This window comes from Buteo buteo, chromosome 19, assembly GCF_964188355.1.
Source record: "Buteo buteo chromosome 19, bButBut1.hap1.1, whole genome shotgun sequence".
Lineage (NCBI taxonomy): Eukaryota > Metazoa > Chordata > Aves > Accipitriformes > Accipitridae > Buteo > Buteo buteo.
Window position 1 is genome coordinate 28941087 of NC_134189.1, and position 17132 is coordinate 28958218.

General features: G+C 38.7%; 1 protein-coding gene across 1 annotated transcript in view; it reads left to right on the forward strand.

Moving 5' to 3' along the window:
* SCUBE1 (signal peptide, CUB domain and EGF like domain containing 1) overlaps positions 1 to 16563 on the forward strand; it is a 210821-nt gene extending 194258 nt beyond the window's left edge. The window contains exons 14-22 of the mRNA XM_075051294.1: positions 1307 to 1465; positions 2525 to 2728; positions 4174 to 4335; positions 7482 to 7649; positions 8539 to 8700; positions 10174 to 10371; positions 12838 to 12990; positions 14034 to 14113; positions 15259 to 16563. Of these exons, the coding sequence (XP_074907395.1) occupies positions 1307 to 1465; positions 2525 to 2728; positions 4174 to 4335; positions 7482 to 7649; positions 8539 to 8700; positions 10174 to 10371; positions 12838 to 12990; positions 14034 to 14113; positions 15259 to 15411 (1439 nt within the window). The 3' untranslated portion in view covers positions 15412 to 16563. The remainder of the gene's footprint in view (positions 1 to 1306; positions 1466 to 2524; positions 2729 to 4173; positions 4336 to 7481; positions 7650 to 8538; positions 8701 to 10173; positions 10372 to 12837; positions 12991 to 14033; positions 14114 to 15258) is intronic.
* The last annotated feature ends 569 nt before the right edge of the window (positions 16564 to 17132 follow it).

The following is a 17132-nucleotide window of genomic DNA, read 5'->3' on the forward strand; positions in this document are numbered from 1 at the left end:
ATCCTAAAAAAATGCTAATGGTTTAAAGATTTTATTTTTAAAATTTAGACATATTTTATCTTTACCCTGCAATCTAGAGATTTATCTCTCTAGTTTTCCAAGTATAAGCTTAAAACAAGTCTCAGTTGTCAAGATGCTTTCCTTGTCCTTATGTATTGTCTTCTTTTAATAAGATGTGATTATCAGACTCATTTTTAAAGTCATAGAAGTTGGTTTTTTTGGTCCATACAGTCACCACAGGAATGTATTTCTTGGAGGCGTTTTCTTGTCCTTTGCTTGCTTTGCTTTGTGTTCGTTATGTCATCTGAACTTCTGGGTCTAACAGAAAGATTATATCATACAACCACACACTGGTGGCTTGAGTGCTAGAAATTTCTCCCTGACCTGGAAGGTCCATTGCCTATCACAAAAAGCATGTTTTTCACATAGATTTCTTTATATAGGGAGAGGCTGCTTATGTGATTGTGTCCCAACAGGTTGTGGCCTTTCTCCTCAGTGGTTACACATAATTGATGAGGGCATTCAGTTCCTCTGGCTTGTGATAGGATGAGAGCAAATGGCCTCAAGTTGTGCCAGGGGAGGTTTAGATGGGATATTAGGAAAAGTTTCTTCACCAAAAGTGTTGTCAGGCATTGGAACAGACTACCCAGGAAAGTGGTTGAGTCGCCATCCCTGGAGGTATTTAAATGACATATGGCACTTAGGGACATGGTTTAGTGGTGGAATTGGCAGTGTTACACTAACGGTTGGGTTCGATGTTCTTAAGGGTCTTTTCCAACCTAAACGATTCTGTCATTCTATGATTTCCCTTCAGATAAAGCCTTCCAGTATATTTTCATAACCTCCCAATCAAAGGCTTTTAAAACCTTTGATTGTCATTGCTGGAAGGGTTGGAATACCAGGTGGTAGTTTCTAGAAGCCCAGGCCTGCCGCTCTCATGAATTTACAAAAATTTACTCTCTTGCTTTGTTTAACCATCAAATGACTGTATATAGTATTGCTGTTCTTAACTAGTTTCTGTAAAGAGCTTTCTAATCCTTATGCAGAAGAGAGACAGGCAATTACAGGCATGAAAGGTACCACTGTGCAGCTGAGCATCACCACACCGTATTTTTGCCTCCTGCATTCACTAGGAAAATGAGCGAACCCAAAATTGCACAGAGAAGGAGGTGTCTAACAACACATGTGAAATGTTATGAAGCCTGTCACTGCATTCGTGATAACCCAGCTGAGATATCGCTTATTAGCCTGCCACTTGCTATTTTGCTACTTGATTTCTTTTCTATGTTGCTTCTCTTATGCAAAGGAGGTCAATTCCCTTGTACAGACAACTGCCAGGTAACCTTTGTGAATCTCAAGTGCGATTCCTCCAAGAAAAAACGCCGAGGCCGCAAGTCACCATCAAAAGAAGTATCCCATATCACCGCAGAGTTTGAAGTGGAGATGAAGTCAGAAGAAGTCACAGGTTTGTGAAAGATCTGTCTGTGGAGAGAAATCAGAATTCAGTTCCTCAGTGTGTTAGAATCTCTTTGATGCTATTTCATCAAGCTGCCACACAAACCTTTTAGCACAAGCCTCATTCAACAGCCCTTCCAAACTCAAAGTTTCAGAGATTTAATTGAAAGGAATCAGGTATGAAATTAAGCCAAAGGAACAAAGATTGAACCTGCAGCAAAATTCCTTCAAAGCCTCGAGTTAAGTCATGTACTTCAATTTAGTCTGATTTCTTTAAACAGCAGAAGTGCTAATTGATGCACAGAGAATGTAAGGATTAGGTAGAAGTTCTGCAACGATGATGATAAAAATATCCTCCAAAATGTTAAGTTGCTGAAACTTCAGTCTGAGAATCAAACATTTTTATCACACATTTGGAAAATTCATGTTTGCATAACAAATTCAAGGAAGAAAAAGAATTGCTTCAAGTTATTTATGAGATGGAATATTATGCTATAAAACCCAGCCAAAGAAAATGTGGTCTGAATTCTATAAACATGTCAGTCCTCAAAGGCAGGTTTCTTAACCCTGAGGGATACCTTACTAGCAAAGCGATTCAAACGGTAATCGTGCCAGAAAGCACCTTTCTTTATGTCAGTCGGATATTTTGGTCAGGGAAGTTGGAATAATTCCCAATCAGCTGAGTAAAGCACAGGCAGACAAAATTCAGAAACATTAGTGGTGGCAGACTGAACGCATAACTGGAAGTACAACACAGTGGGATTGATACTTTCTGCAGCCCTCTCCCTGTCCGCTCAGTATAACCAATTTCTTAATGCTAGATATACGATAGCAGCACTCAGTACGCGCTTGCAGGCCATGAAACTCAGTTTGATGGACCTCAGTGTACTGTCTTGTCCCTTTAAAAGGCCTGATTTTGAATACAGTAAGCTGCTTCTACAATTTGTATGAAGAAGACAGTGAAGCAAACAGAGGTGTCATAGTGTGACGCAGGCTAAGCTTTTTGTTAAGCACCCTTTTTAAACATGAATCTCAATTGCTTCTAGTTTTGTTATCATTTCCCATCTAGACACCTGTAACATTGACTGTGTTCGGAAAAGGATGGAGCAGAAGCTGCAAACTGCAATCAAAACATTGAGGAAATCTATTAATAAACAGCAATTTTACATTCAGTTTTCTGGGACAGAATATGAAGTGGCTCAGAAGCCAGCTAAAGCTACTGAAGGGCATGAAGCTTGCAGTACAGGGCAAGTGCTGCAGGATGGAAAATGCGGTAAGTCCCAACAACTCTATTCAGCCATATCCCCCAAAGCAAGCAATCCAAAATTAACTTGTCCATAGTGAGCCAGGCAGGAAATCTATGAGGTAACAGACAATTTAGATCAGTATTACTCAGCATATGTGCATGGACCATTGACAGTTCAGAAGACTTTGAAGGGAGTTCATTAAATGATTGCAGGAAAACAAAAGAAGCATATATATGCATACATTCCCATGATGTCAGTTGGTATGTATCAAGGCCTGCCACAAGGCAATGTTGGCAAATAGTTCCCAGCTACTCCCAGCATCTTACAAAAACATAATTACAGTTCTGTAAAACAATAATATGGTGTTTGCCTAGATGCTCTGTATTGAGTTTTATATCACCTCTCTCACTCTCCTCACCACCAAATAATCCGTGACCCATGGATAGATATATATATATATTTAACACTCAAGAGGTCCAATTAAAAAAAAGAATCTATAGAAATCTATTTTAACTTTATGAATACCTAATTTCTTTAAGCCTTTTCTGAGGTTATCAAACTCTAGTGCTTTACTGGGGGCAGGGTGCTAGTGCAAACCTGTTAATGGCAGTTCTCAGCACTGCGAGCTTTCTAATAACTTAGAGTCATCTTTTCAAAATCAACATATCTATTTTTCCAGCTTCTTTTAGACACCAAGTGATTTACAAGCAACACCAAATAGTTAAGTGCAGATCTGGTAGGTGCGTCTAATGAGTTGGTTCAGAAGCTGTTTTCATCATATAGGAACATGTTTTCATATAGGAAGAGTGATTTAGAAACTGTATGGAAAGACGTTGCTATTAGTGTCTAGAAACCCATACATTTTAACTACCTATATCCAGAAGAGAAAAATGTTTACTGCAGTTATGTGCCCTGTTGCAGCAAGAAAAGCACGTGTATTCATATCTGTACTGAAAACACTTTCCAGTTGGGGTGTTTGAGTGTCAAGAGACATAAAATATTACATGGGATACATTGCCCTCAGAGAAATCTCTAGAACTGATCTCAGGAGACAGACTTTTTGTAGTTGTCTGCCATAAAACCAACATATAAATGCACCTAGTGTAAACTAAGAATTCACATCACTTCCCATATGTTATGCACCACTGTTCTAATTAAACTGCAATATACCATTTTAAGACTGCATCAGCTTTATTAACAACATATGTCTGATAAACACTTCAGTGCAGTACAATGCCATTTAACAGCTTAAACAATAGAAGAAGGACCTCGCCCTGATGTAAATTGACGTAGACCACAGTGGAGCTAGTCCTGTTTACATTAGGTGAGGATCCTGGACTAACATACACAAAACATATGCAACTATAATACTGGGGCCAAAGAGATCCATCTTCTCTAAATGTTTGATATGAAGGCAAATAATGTGATCAAAATGAAAGTCCTTATGTAGATTCCCCTTTTCTTTTCTCAGTTACCTGCAGCACGGGCACCTTTTATAGCGGAGAACATAATCAGTGCATTCCTTGCTCACCAGGAACATACCAAGACACAGAAGGTCAACTTACCTGTGAGCCTTGCCCAAGTAACGATGGACAGGGAGTAGCAGGCGCCCGGAATGTGTCAGAATGTGGAGGCAAGTTTAATTTGATTATAAAAGGATTAGGTGTTGCCACAGAGCCTGTGAGGCATGGAGGCTGAAAGTGGAGAGGGCCTTCCACACTTCTGTCTTGTAAAGGTAACAGAAGAAATCTATGTGCTTACAAGCAATACGCAAAATGTTTTGGCTTGTTCCATCCACTGACATTGCTGACAAGAAGATGGGACCTGCTACAGCAATGTGAGTTGTGGTATGGAAATGAGCAAGCCAAGCAAAGCACTTTGCTTCAAGTCAGGTATGGAATTGGGACATACCTCGACTTGTAAGGACTCGTCAGGTATATTGTGAGCCAAAGGGATGGATTACTTTGGACTGGTATTGGTGAGTCTAATGAACTTGATGATTTAATGTTTTGCATGAGTTGCAGTTTACCTGGTCTAATCAGCAGCAACCATAATTTTGCGATAGTTATGCTGCAGGGATCTGTGACCTGGACTCAGAGCTAATGACTGCTAGTTTCAAGGCTGCTTGAATTCACTGTAGCTTTTGGCAAGTGATGTAGCATCTCTGACTCAACTTCATGATACATAAATTAGATGATAATGATGAGAATACCTGATTTCAGAAAAGAGCTGTTCTTCTACTGTAACTTGATCAAGATAAGGTTTTAAGACACAACTGTTAATTATTTTCTTTACCTTATTTCATTACAGGTGACCAAAATCTAATTTACAGCAGATACATTATTTGACTTTGAAAGAAATCTGTCCTATCTGCAACACAAGTTCTAACTTTAAAACTCATCCATGTAATTTACATTAATGCTTTCTTCAAGGATATCTGGAGTGAACACACAATGAATGTCACTTGGGAAACTGCTGCTTTTTCCCCATCCACTGAATAAAAAATAACTCTAGTGTCTCCAGTCCAAACATACAGTAGATTTTGCTGATTTACTGTATGAAGGAACTATCACAGGAAAATTCTTGATATGCCTGTGCATCTTTGTTATGTTGATTAGTATTTATCCAAAATGCAACAAGAATAGATTATCAAAATAAAAACTGAGTTTGTAGAGATTGACTATAGAATACTGACCAAAGCAGCACAACAACTAGGGGAGAAAGACTGTGTTGTTCCAAAGCTTGCATTTGAATTATTGTTCTGCATAACAACAAAAAGAAACCCTTCTGATTATTTTTGCAGAGTGGATCTGTCTCAAAATGTTTGTTGTCAGATCACAACAGTCTGTTTTTCTGCTCAACTCTCCCCTTTTTTCTTTCTCTGAAAGTGGCAAGAGAGAATATGCTTTGGACTTCATAAACCTCCCTGTCAAAGATTTTATCAAAATGAGTATGTCTCCATAAAATCTGTCAGCATATGTGATGAAACAGTGTATTTTGATGAACACAGATTTTGTTAGAAATGTACTCACCAGCTGTAGTCAATAGTATTTTTGCATCATATCTTCTGGAGCAGTAATGTCTGTGTAGTAACAAATAAGCTATGACTGAAATCCTCACCCCTACAGGTGAGGCACGTACAACAACTACGCAAGAGGTTTTAAGTGCCTGTTGCATAGAACTCTATGTTGTAGCTGCAAGTGAATAATATGCTGTGATTACTTCATTTACATGTGATCCATGTAGGTACAAGGCCAAAACACAAGTAGAAAACCTAGTCATTTGGGGGATTTCTCAGGGAAATCACCTCAGATCTATTTTGTTGGCAATTCCAATACAGAAGGCAAGAAGGGAGCAAGTTAGCTCATTCTTATATACAGGTAGGGACTGAGACATGAGTGCTGAAAGCATCAGATATTTAGCAGTATTAAAACCCAACTGTACCACTTCTTTAAAAGGATGTGTGTAAGCCATGCTCCACATGTACTTAATTTTCATACTAAAATCCAGATCCAAATCTGCTCTTCATTAACTGCCTTCATATTAAAGTACAGTGACCAGTTGGACCAGACCAGATGGATCAGTTTTGCTACAAAAACAATAGCAGAAGTGTCTTCAAATTAGTAATATAATATTTCTCAGAGGTCTGTGTCACAACAGCCAGCTTGTACAGTCATATTCCAGCCAGCTGGGATGGAAGCGCAACTAAATGCCAGAACTCCTGGTCCCACAGGTGTCCATAGTTTGACTTTTGTGGGGACAGAACTTGAACTTTGCTTTCGCTCTGGAGCTCTGGTTCATCCTAAGTGCCAAGTACCCAAGATACTGGAAACCCCCAGCATTTCCCAGTAAGTATCAGGGTTCTTAAGAGACCCCAACCCCATCTAGAGTCCTCAAAACTTTCAAGTTTTCAAGCCAGTTGTTTCTGCCTGCTGTTTAGTTCTCAGGGAAGCTATATTACAAAGTATTGGGATTAGGCAACCTCAGGGAACACCTAACATCTCAAGGTGCTGGTCTCCCAGGCTGGGGTGGTGTGAAGATAGGCATTAATGCCATAATCTTGAAAAACTTGACATCCTGATTCTCAGGTAGGTTGTCAAGGAGTAAAGTACTCAAGCTAGCAAGAACCATGCCAAACAAACACCTATCAGAAATTGCCTGGAGAGCAAGTTTGGAAGCTACCTTGTATCTGTCAGTAGACTCATTCACAAAGTGCTTTGCTTTACACAAATCACCATTTTCTGGCAGAAGAGCTTCTGACAAGCACTAGTTTTCACAGCTACCTGGAAAGCTGCTGGTGTCAGCTCTTCTCACAGATAGGGTGCTCCACTGGTCCCATCCAGTCTGGTAAATCTCATAATCTACTGTTTCTGTATCTATAAAATGGAGATATAAAAAACCAATTACTTGCTTCATAGATCTGGTGCAAAGATTCATTTTTTCCTACAAAGTGCTTTGAAATTCTCAGATGAAAGACTTGGTGAAAGTACAAAGTATTCTAACAACATCTTAATAGAGCCCTTGCTAAAAGAAAAACCAAACAGAAACATAGGTCGCAAAGAGCTTATTAAGAAACTAGTTGAATTTACTGGTGGTGTTTTTAGGAAGCAGTTACAGGAACAATACAAAATCAGCAAGCAGGTAAGATTCGAATTTGATCTGCAGCTGTCTTGTTGTCACATCTTTAAGTTAAAGGAAGCATTGCTAACTACTAGTGGGCTTTCTACTTTGTCCAGAAGAGTCAGCTCACTAATACAGATGATCATTTTCAATTTCTAGGGCAGTGTTCTCCTGGGCACTATTCTTCAGATGGTTTTAAACCTTGTAGAGTCTGTCCTCTTGGTACATACCAGCCTGAACCAGGAAGGACCCTCTGCTTTCCATGTGGCGGTGGGCTTGTGACCAAGTATGAAGGTGCTGTTTCCTTTCAAGACTGCGAAACCAAAGGTGAATTTAAAATCTCTCCACAATTCATATTCCCGCTGCTTGCCCTTTTGTTTGTAATCTTCAATGCCAAGGGGCTTTGAAAGGCTCCAAAACAAACATAGTCACTGTATGTAGAAGGGTGGTGTGTGATTAAATTAAATGGTCAGGAAAACCAGAAACTAGGAATGATCTCCCAAAGCTGCAGAGACTTTATGGTTTTCTTTGGAATTTACCACAGGCAGGTGCAGAGTCAGCGCTGCAACTGGTAAAGTGAATTGGCTCTGCTGCATGGCAAGAAGTAAGACAAACTTCCATTAGACAATGCTTTAGCCTTCACATCCTCTATATTTTTATTTACCAAACTAGAAAAACTAAACACTACAAAAATTATATGAAGTTAAGGATTGATTATTAATGGGCTAGGCAGAAACTGTAAGCGTGCAATGCATTGCGTGTTCCATAATGTCAACTTGGAGTGCAAATGCTGAAGAAGGAATCTGCCCAAATGCATTTTGGCTTAGTTACTGGAATAACATGCTGGCCCTGGCAAACAGACAATAATGGAAACCTCTCTCTTGCTATTGTGAAAGGCATTTTTATTGTTGAGGCAGATAGGTATCAGCTTCCATTTGTTACAAACTCATTGGAAACCACTGTATTAAATACAGTGGGAGACCTATGTACCACATGTTACAAGTTTTTAAGGGTTTAGCTCTAATCTTTGGAACATAATCCTAGTTAGAAGGTCCTTTATAATGGCAAATACAGGGAGATGATGTCTTTTTTGCCTTTTATGGTCTAATAAGTATACTGCGAAACAGGGGTCATGACATATGTCCAGGGTAGAGGAAAGTTCTCTCTGCACTGAAGATTGCTACTTTCTGAAAATAATACACCTCATACCTCACAGTTCATTGTTCTCCTGGACACTACTACAACTCTACAACACACAGATGTATCCGATGCCCTGTGGGAACATACCAGCCTGAGTTTGGTCAAAACTACTGCATCACCTGCCCTGGGAACACAAGTACTGATTTTGATGGCTCCACTAACGTTACACACTGCAAAAGTAAGTTTCATTTATATTAGTTGTGAGATGAAACCTATCTTTGGATCTGAACTGCAACTTGAAGGTTCCATCTGTCAGGCTGGACTTCAATTCTGTATTTCCTAATTAGCATATATCTACTGCCAGAGGGAATTGTAAAAACTGGGAAAACAATGAGAAAAAAAACTGGAAAAGTGCCACTTGATGCATATGATCGTTTTAGCTTTAATGTAATTTGGCAGAGTGCCAGCTACAAGTTAAAACTACAGAGCTTTTGGTTTCCAGATCCTCTAAGTTGGCTTGCAGTGATGCATATTCCTCTGTGTCTCTGTAGAGTACAATATCTTCTATCAGAGTAACTGCCATTTTATAATAATTATAAAATACTAGGAGATATGGTCATGCATACTGCAATTGCCAGGTAATCGCTCACGACAGTGAAATCTTCTCATAGGCTTTTTTTCAGTACTCAGCCTCCTATCTTCAATTAACATTATAAATATCCCTAAGGATTCCAGTTCAATTTTATTTGATCTTTTGTGAATGGCTGATTCTTTTAGGGAAGCAATTTTTTTCATCTCTACCATGCTAATTTAAGAGACTGTCTCTATAATAATTAGGTAATGTCATCTAAACTAACTATTCATTTGCAAGTCTATCATAAGTTTTTATTTTGATGATGTGCCATGTGTCTTTGAAGACTATCATAATTTCTAATGTAATTTAAGTAAATTAGATATTTGTGAGGAATTTGAAGAAGACTGATGATTTTCCTGTAAAATAAAACCATCCTTTTCACTTCTCTGTCTTAGATACTCCCTGTTTTCAAGCCAATTTCTGACCTTTCATAATCTTTGAGGCTTGGATTAAGCAAAATATTTAAACATATATCTAGTTTCATGTGGGTGAGTAGGCCTAGAGAGATCAAGCTTAAGTAACTTACTGAATCAGGCTTCTGTGGCAAATTCAATAGGAGTTTTGAAAACTCGGAAAGTAAAACTGATCTGTCAGTGGAGATTCCTTATTAACTGGTTTAATCTAAGACAAAGCAAGGCAGATCTGTAATCAAGATAAGGTTGGCTATTACGATCATCACACTCATTCAGCTAAATCAGGTTAAAAAACAAGTGAAGTTAAACCAGAATACCTTCTGCACGTCAGCATGGTGTCAGTGGTAACAACCGTGTGAGTACCTCCACAGTGGGATCATGTTTACTTACCTGTGTTCATTTCTTAATGAAATGTTAAAGCAGCCTAAATGAAGTGTTGAATCAGTTTATACACCCAGCATTAAGGTTTTGCAAATCAGTTGGAGCAGCCCTGCAGATCAAGTATTCCTTTAAAGGCTTTCCGTGATAAACAAAGAGGCAGCTGGAGAATGTATGCATTTCTAAAGCCACAAGGAGGAGTTTAGACTTGCTCTTGACAGATCTAGAAAAACACCTCAAATTAGCTAATCAGCTAACACAAATGCTAATTTATGTTTCTCCACAGACCAGCACTGTGGAGGAGAACTTGGGGATTATACTGGCTACATTGAATCACCCAACTATCCTGGAGACTACCCAGCTAATGTTGAATGCATTTGGAATATAAATCCACCCCCAAAGAGAAGAATACTCATTGTAGTACCTGAGATATTTCTCCCGATTGAAGATGAATGTGGTGATGTTTTAGTAATGAGAAAAAGTGGTAAGTTGCCAGACATGGGTTATAGAAATATTTATTGCAAACTGGCTGAGTGGAAAGTTCGTATTGAAGGGATGACTGTCTTCATCTATCCGGTGTTTCTAAAAGGATTATTGAATGAACTGGCACTGCAAGTTAAAACAGAACACTGTACCAATAACAATTAACAGAGTGATATTAATTATTCAAGTGTCTTGGCTGAATCACAAATCAGTTAATGGGCTTCTGTCTGGCCCAGTTATCACGTGGGATAGATCACTGCCACTCTAGAAGTCAACAAACCTATGCTAAGTTATACTGGGAGAGCTGTCTCCTGTCATCTGTACAAATTGTGCTCTCACTTACCATTTGCAAGTATGTATATACTGCTAAGTCTGTGCAGTGACACAGGTTGGTACACCTGACACCCTCAAGAAATCCAAAGTTTTTCCAATTTTATGTGGAGTGGGGGGTGTGTTGTGTCTTTGATTATGAAGTTAATTCAACAACTTCTGAAGTTGACACACCAATAAGATGCACTCCCCCTTCAGTCCTTTGCAGGCATCCAGCTTGTGGTGATCTCTTGTTAAATCTCCAAGAAGCACCAAGCCTGAAAGGCAATTGTTCATATGGAGCTTTGTTTAAAACAGCATATTTTACTTGCTAAAACAGTGTATTTTATTTGTTGAAACAATTTTCACAACTTTTTATCCTTGAGGGCGTGTGTTGACGTCTCTGTATATCAGAAGAAGAAACCTGCTGGATGGAAGGAAATTGTATCTGTCCAGATGAGTTTTTTGAAAGCAAAGCACTTACTGTAGCAAAACAAACTAGTCATCTTTCTAATCCCAAACTGTGGTTCCAACAGTGAGTAAAGCCAGGCACATCAGGGAAACATTTGACCTCCACTTCAGTACCAAATGGAAATGGAAAATGAGGGCAGTTTTTCAGAGTTCTGCTTTGTGATCACTGTATGTTTGGCATCCTAAGAGTAGATCTTACGAATATTTATCACAGTTCATGTACAGTCAGCTGCTAACATTACTGTGGAAAAACTAATGGCAGTTCCAGAGTTACAGTTAGATCCACTATTTTGCACTTCAGGAATCCAAATCCCATTCAATTCAAAAGGTCTCTTTTTGCTAACATTGGTGAAAGTTGAATCAGCCCTAGCAAGTTCAGATTTTACATTACAGTTGTTATTTTCCCTAATCATCCTGTGGCTATGGAGTAGGTTTTTTTAACTAGGTAAAAAGCTGTTTTTAACTTTTGTTTGAAATTCATTTCAACTTAGAGGAGCCTTATGATACATTCATAATGACTTGAAGACATCCTGCACCCTCCATCTGTTACTTACGTTAGGGGCAAATGGGGGTCTTTCTGGTTCCCAGCTATTAGCTCTGTTTCAGTATAGAAAAATGACATTTTCTTTTCAAAGCTGCAAGCAGGTGTTTTGCACTGGGAGCTGCTGGTCCATGATGATCCCAGTAAGAAAGGCTCTGAGACTCTGTAAGGTATCATTTTAAATGCTATTTATTAGAGCTATCATTATAAGGAGACAATAGTATAGATAATCCTACATCCCTTTAGATGGTGGGAACCAATCAAATCAATCAAATGGCCTCTGATCCACACACAGCATGCTGGGCACACCCTGTCCTATCTCTTCTATAAGAGATTTTGCCCTTTCATTCAAGCCATTACAGGATTTTCTTACAAGGAAACAACTCTATCATTTCTACTGTCAAACAGAAACAGTGTTCTCATGAGCGCTTCTTGCTGCACTTTTAGTTAAAGGCAAGGCCACACAGTAGCATAGTCACTGGTACCAAGTGGGAGCTGCCTGCAAGTTCCTCTCATTACCACCAGCGGGCTGAGGTTATCCTGCAGCCATGGGATTTGTGCGGCACAACACAGACCTGAAGGCCACGCTGGACAAGCAGCACAGCACAGGCCTGGCTGTACCCGGGTTAACTGGTGGATCACCAGCTCCTTGGTGTGCGATGGTCTTTTGGTCAGAATCACTACACCAGGGTATTACATTCTGAGAAGTGGTTTATTGCTCTCAGATGAACTCCCCAAACTGGGCGTGTAAGGAGCTGGTTACCACATCTGCTTGGGATGCAGCTGACTTGTTCTTACCAGTCTGGGCCCAGCATATGGGAACCCTGGAATTCAATGCTAGAGTAGTACACAAAACAAGTAATATTGATAGTAATTTTATAAATGTTCAAAAAAATATCTCTGACACCTCGCTGTCTACTTAAGCTTCTTGCTGTGGGACAGAGGGGTTCCCATTACCTTTGTGGAAAAACTGCTCCTTATAGACAGGTAGCAGCAACATCCCTTTTATCACAAAAAAACTTCAGCTCTCAGGAATACATCAGCTGAGAAGTGTCTTATCAATTTGATATTTCTGACCTCTAGATCAGGAAGGGTGCAAAAAGTTATTTTATAAAGAACATTTATTTTTTTATTTAACCTTTCTAGCTTCTCCTACTTCAATTACTACATATGAAACATGTCAGACTTATGAGAGACCTATTGCATTTACCTCAAGATCAAGGAAGCTCTGGATTCAGTTCAAGTCAAATGAAGGAAACAGTGGCAAAGGATTTCAGGTCCCCTATGTGACTTACGATGGTGAGAATGGGATTGTTTTCCATCTTCGTGTTATATCTGAATTATAGAAAGTTGTCCTTTAGAATCTCTCTTATGCTGATGACAGAGAGAGAAGAATGAGGAAAAATTTGATGTAACTCATTTCAAGTCCAGTGAATTACTTCAAAACCAGTTACAAAGACTTTGAAATAATACCTAATTTTAATTTTATTACTTTTCCTAATACTTAAAGGATGGACAGAAAGTTACACAGAATTCTTTAAACTTAATCCTTATCCCACTGAATTCAATGAGACTCCTTTTAATTGGCATTTATCATATGCATAATGAGAATACCATTAATTGCTGTGCATTTTAGGAAGCCCCTTCAATCAAGTCCTACTGGTAACCCACACAATTTTGAAAATTATAAGTTAATAAAATCACAAGTCCAACAAACTAAAACAGTGATGCAAAGAGAAATATCCTTTCATTAACCACTGTCATAAATCCACGTTTTAAAACAATCTAGCTTGTCATATAAATTATGCATTAAACTGTATATTTTGGACTTTGGGATGTAACTAAAACTAAGACTTTTCTATGATACCTTTGGCAGCTGTTAGTCCATCTCTTTTCCAAACAGCAGTGCAATTTTGTGAATGATGAGAAAACGTGTATTAAGCGGGTGATTCAAGAATCCAAATGAGAGCTGTTCTCAGGGCAGAAAACAAGGATCTGTTCCTGACTGTGCTGCTGACTTCACGTATAACTTTGTAACTTTGACAGTTATTTCATATCCCTGGCCTTGTTTCTTCATCTCTAAAATGCAGATAATAAAGCATTATTATCTGGACTAAGTAGTTTTCTGGGGATAAGTTAGTATTTATAAGGATGACTCAAAATTACTATTCTAAAGCAGTACAGAATTTTAATGCGATTAGACTACAGCAGCTTGAGAGACACTGAGTAATTAACTGGATACTAAATTTCTCAGCTCTGTCTTGAAGAGGAGGTCTAGCTAATGTCTGGCTATTATCCTCCCAAAGAATGTCACAGTCACTCAACTGATCTTTATTTTGCAGAGGATTACCAACAACTAATAGAAGACATTGTTCGAGATGGACGATTATATGCATCAGAAAATCATCAAGAAATTCTAAAGGTAAGAATTCTGCTTTATCTGAGGCTAACCAAGAATTCCTTTTCCTAAATATTTTCCCAAGATAGTTCTCATTACCCTGATAGGGTCATAATATTTAAACCTCAAGTATGACCCCAAATTAAATTCTCTGTCTTCTGAGGCTTATGCTGGTATTTGGAGCAGCACAAAATCAGTAGCTCAGCTGGGCTGAACACATGTGTACGTCCTTCACTGAATCAGGAACTAGACAAAATGTATGCTATCATGATTGTTCATTAGAAAAATTAGTCAGCCAAGCATGAAGAACCTATTATTTGAAGAGCCTTCTTCAGCCTCAGTCTGGCATGTGTTTAAATGAGTCATTAAGTTAGAATTTCCGGTGCATTAAAAAATGTATTTACCTAAATCACTGTCCTGCCTCAACAAGACACAACCATAATGTAGCATTGTAAGCTGTCCATGAAGTGGTTTTCCAAAGGCACAGGCAACACACTGGAGAGAATTGTGAAGGAAGACTGCTGGGATGCCACCTATAACAACTAACTAATTAAAACTAAAAAAAGGCTGTTCAGAAGGCAAAATTCAGCCCTGTAAATGTACAGCTTGGAAGGACAGGAACTGATTAACAGCCAGCTCCCCTGGCCATCCCTGCCCCAGCTCTGCCAGTATTTGCTCATTAGAGCTCTGAGGTGACTTGGGTCTTAACTCCAGTGTATACAGGCACAGGCTCACCTGAGGCTCTGAATCAAGACTTTACCAAGGCACAGGAGAAGGTCCTTAAAGAGTTCAGTGTCACTGAAGACCAGCCTTCTTTCTTGTTCGTGGAGGAAAGGCCCTGGACAACAGCCTGAAACAGGCTGGAATGGCAGTCAGAGGCAGTTTGCAATTCTAATGCCTAACCTCTGCAGCCAGTTTGTGGTTAACCCAGCTGCTACCCTCTCAGTTCAGGACCTTCCAGGAATGCTAACTGCAAAAAAAGGTCTGGCGCAGGAGAAAGATTCATCGGAATAAAACCCCACAGCAACATGGAGTAGTTTCCTTACACTGCTTTACCCAGAATCAAGTTTTGCAAAAAAAAAACTGGTTGTTGTTCATTAATTTTGAAAGTTGTTCAGAAACTAAATCCAAATACTATTTTTATCTAATACATATGTTGTCTCCCATAGGACAAGAAACTTATTAAAGCTCTCTTTGATGTACTGGCACATCCACAAAACTATTTCAAGTACACAGCACAAGAGTCAAAAGAGATGTTTCCAAGATCATTTATAAAGCTACTGCGATCAAAAGTTTCCAGATTTCTACGACCTTACAAATAGTCTAGTGGTATTCAATTTTTGGTTACTTTGCATTCCTGTCAAATATTGTCTTTCCTCCATAGTAGAAACATTTGCTAATTTGAAGGCTCTTTTTTTGCAGTCTTTGTTTTCAATTGTATATTGAAGAATACCTGTAATGTTTTATAATTGTTAAAAGCCAATGTTCTGAATGGGGTTTTTACTACAAAAAAAAATTGTGCATCCCTGAGTGCATCTCGTTGAAGATCCAAATTTGTGTCTGCACTAGTGTATCTTCACTTTCCATTTGAAATTACATTATGTAGAAAATAGTCTTTTTAGCTTTTTATTTTTCATCAACAATAACTTTGGTCAAAGCAAAGAAGGAATCTATTCAAATCTGATTAAACTACCTGCAGATAATTTCTGTTGTAGAAAGAAGTATGTAGTATAAATAATATTTGGATTTTGAATTGCACTTGAAGTTTGTATTTGAATCTTTAGAAGAAAACAAAACAACCTAAATTTTGTTTTTTCTCATTTGTGGCTTAGTAGAACCTCTGCCCAAGTAGAAATCAAAAGGGAAAAAAGAAGAAAGAAAAAAAAAAACAGATGTGTAATTTTGTTTTATGAATTACATGAGATTGAGTCCCATGCCCTTATGTCCTAAGGTTTTTATCTGTCCTCTTCTAAACTTCTTCAGAGGTTTGCCATTCTGAATTACTTCACTGAAACAAATTTAGCTTTGGATTTCAGTACACCAGTTAGTCCTTTTGAAGGCATTTACAATAGGATAGGTGAGAAATGAACAACAGTAGTAGTCTTGTTTTTCTTTCTGTTAATAGAGCATCTAATTAAGTACAATATATAAATATATAAATATATACTTCTATTTGTGGGTACATTAGTAATGTTATCTTTAGTTACTGTAAATACTATTCATGCTTAAGTCTTTACTCCCCCACACCCCATTTACTCATATCTATTTGTAACTTTGCTTAGATGATTAAATGACTTCTCCAAGTGCTTGTCACTTCCCTTAACACCAAACTGAAGCCTTTTGGAGTTTTAAAATACTGAATAATTGCTTACTCTGGGACAATCTCTTTCAATGTACATTATTCCAGGAAAAATAACATCTGTTAAGATGCAACTGCTGTCCAGTAAAGGGTCAGCTATTGCCTCTTCCTTGGACACCCCTCAGATGCAGACCAACAGAGTTACCCCTGAGGATGGCACACATGAGAGGAGCTCTCCAAGGAGGAATTTTTGTGGGACCTGCCATCTCTAAAACTCTAGGAAAATGCCTGTGTCACAGGGGCAGACTCTAAGGGGGTGGTGAGGGGGTGAACAGGACACAGTTTTGCAGATGAGTTGGAGGGCAGGCCCTGCAGTCTTCAGAGACCTGGCACTCCCTTTTATCACAAATTTGCAACCCCAGTGCCCATCGACCACAGGGACTGTATGGTCTACAAGACAGCATTAGCCTTGTGGTCAGGCCTTCCTCACAGAGTGACAGGTACTGGTGGGTTAAGATGATGATAAATCCTGTGTTTCCTGGCACAGGTGCTGATTTCAATGAGAGAGTAGCTTTTTTTTAATTAGTATTTCAGCCTCTTTACTTTTAAGCCCTTCCTCTTGTATATCACTTTCCCTTTTGATCCTACAAGTTTATTACATGGAGAAATTAACTATCATGCCAGCATCCTTTCAGAAGAAGACTTAATATACAGTTTTGCTTCACTGCATTTTTTTTTGCATAT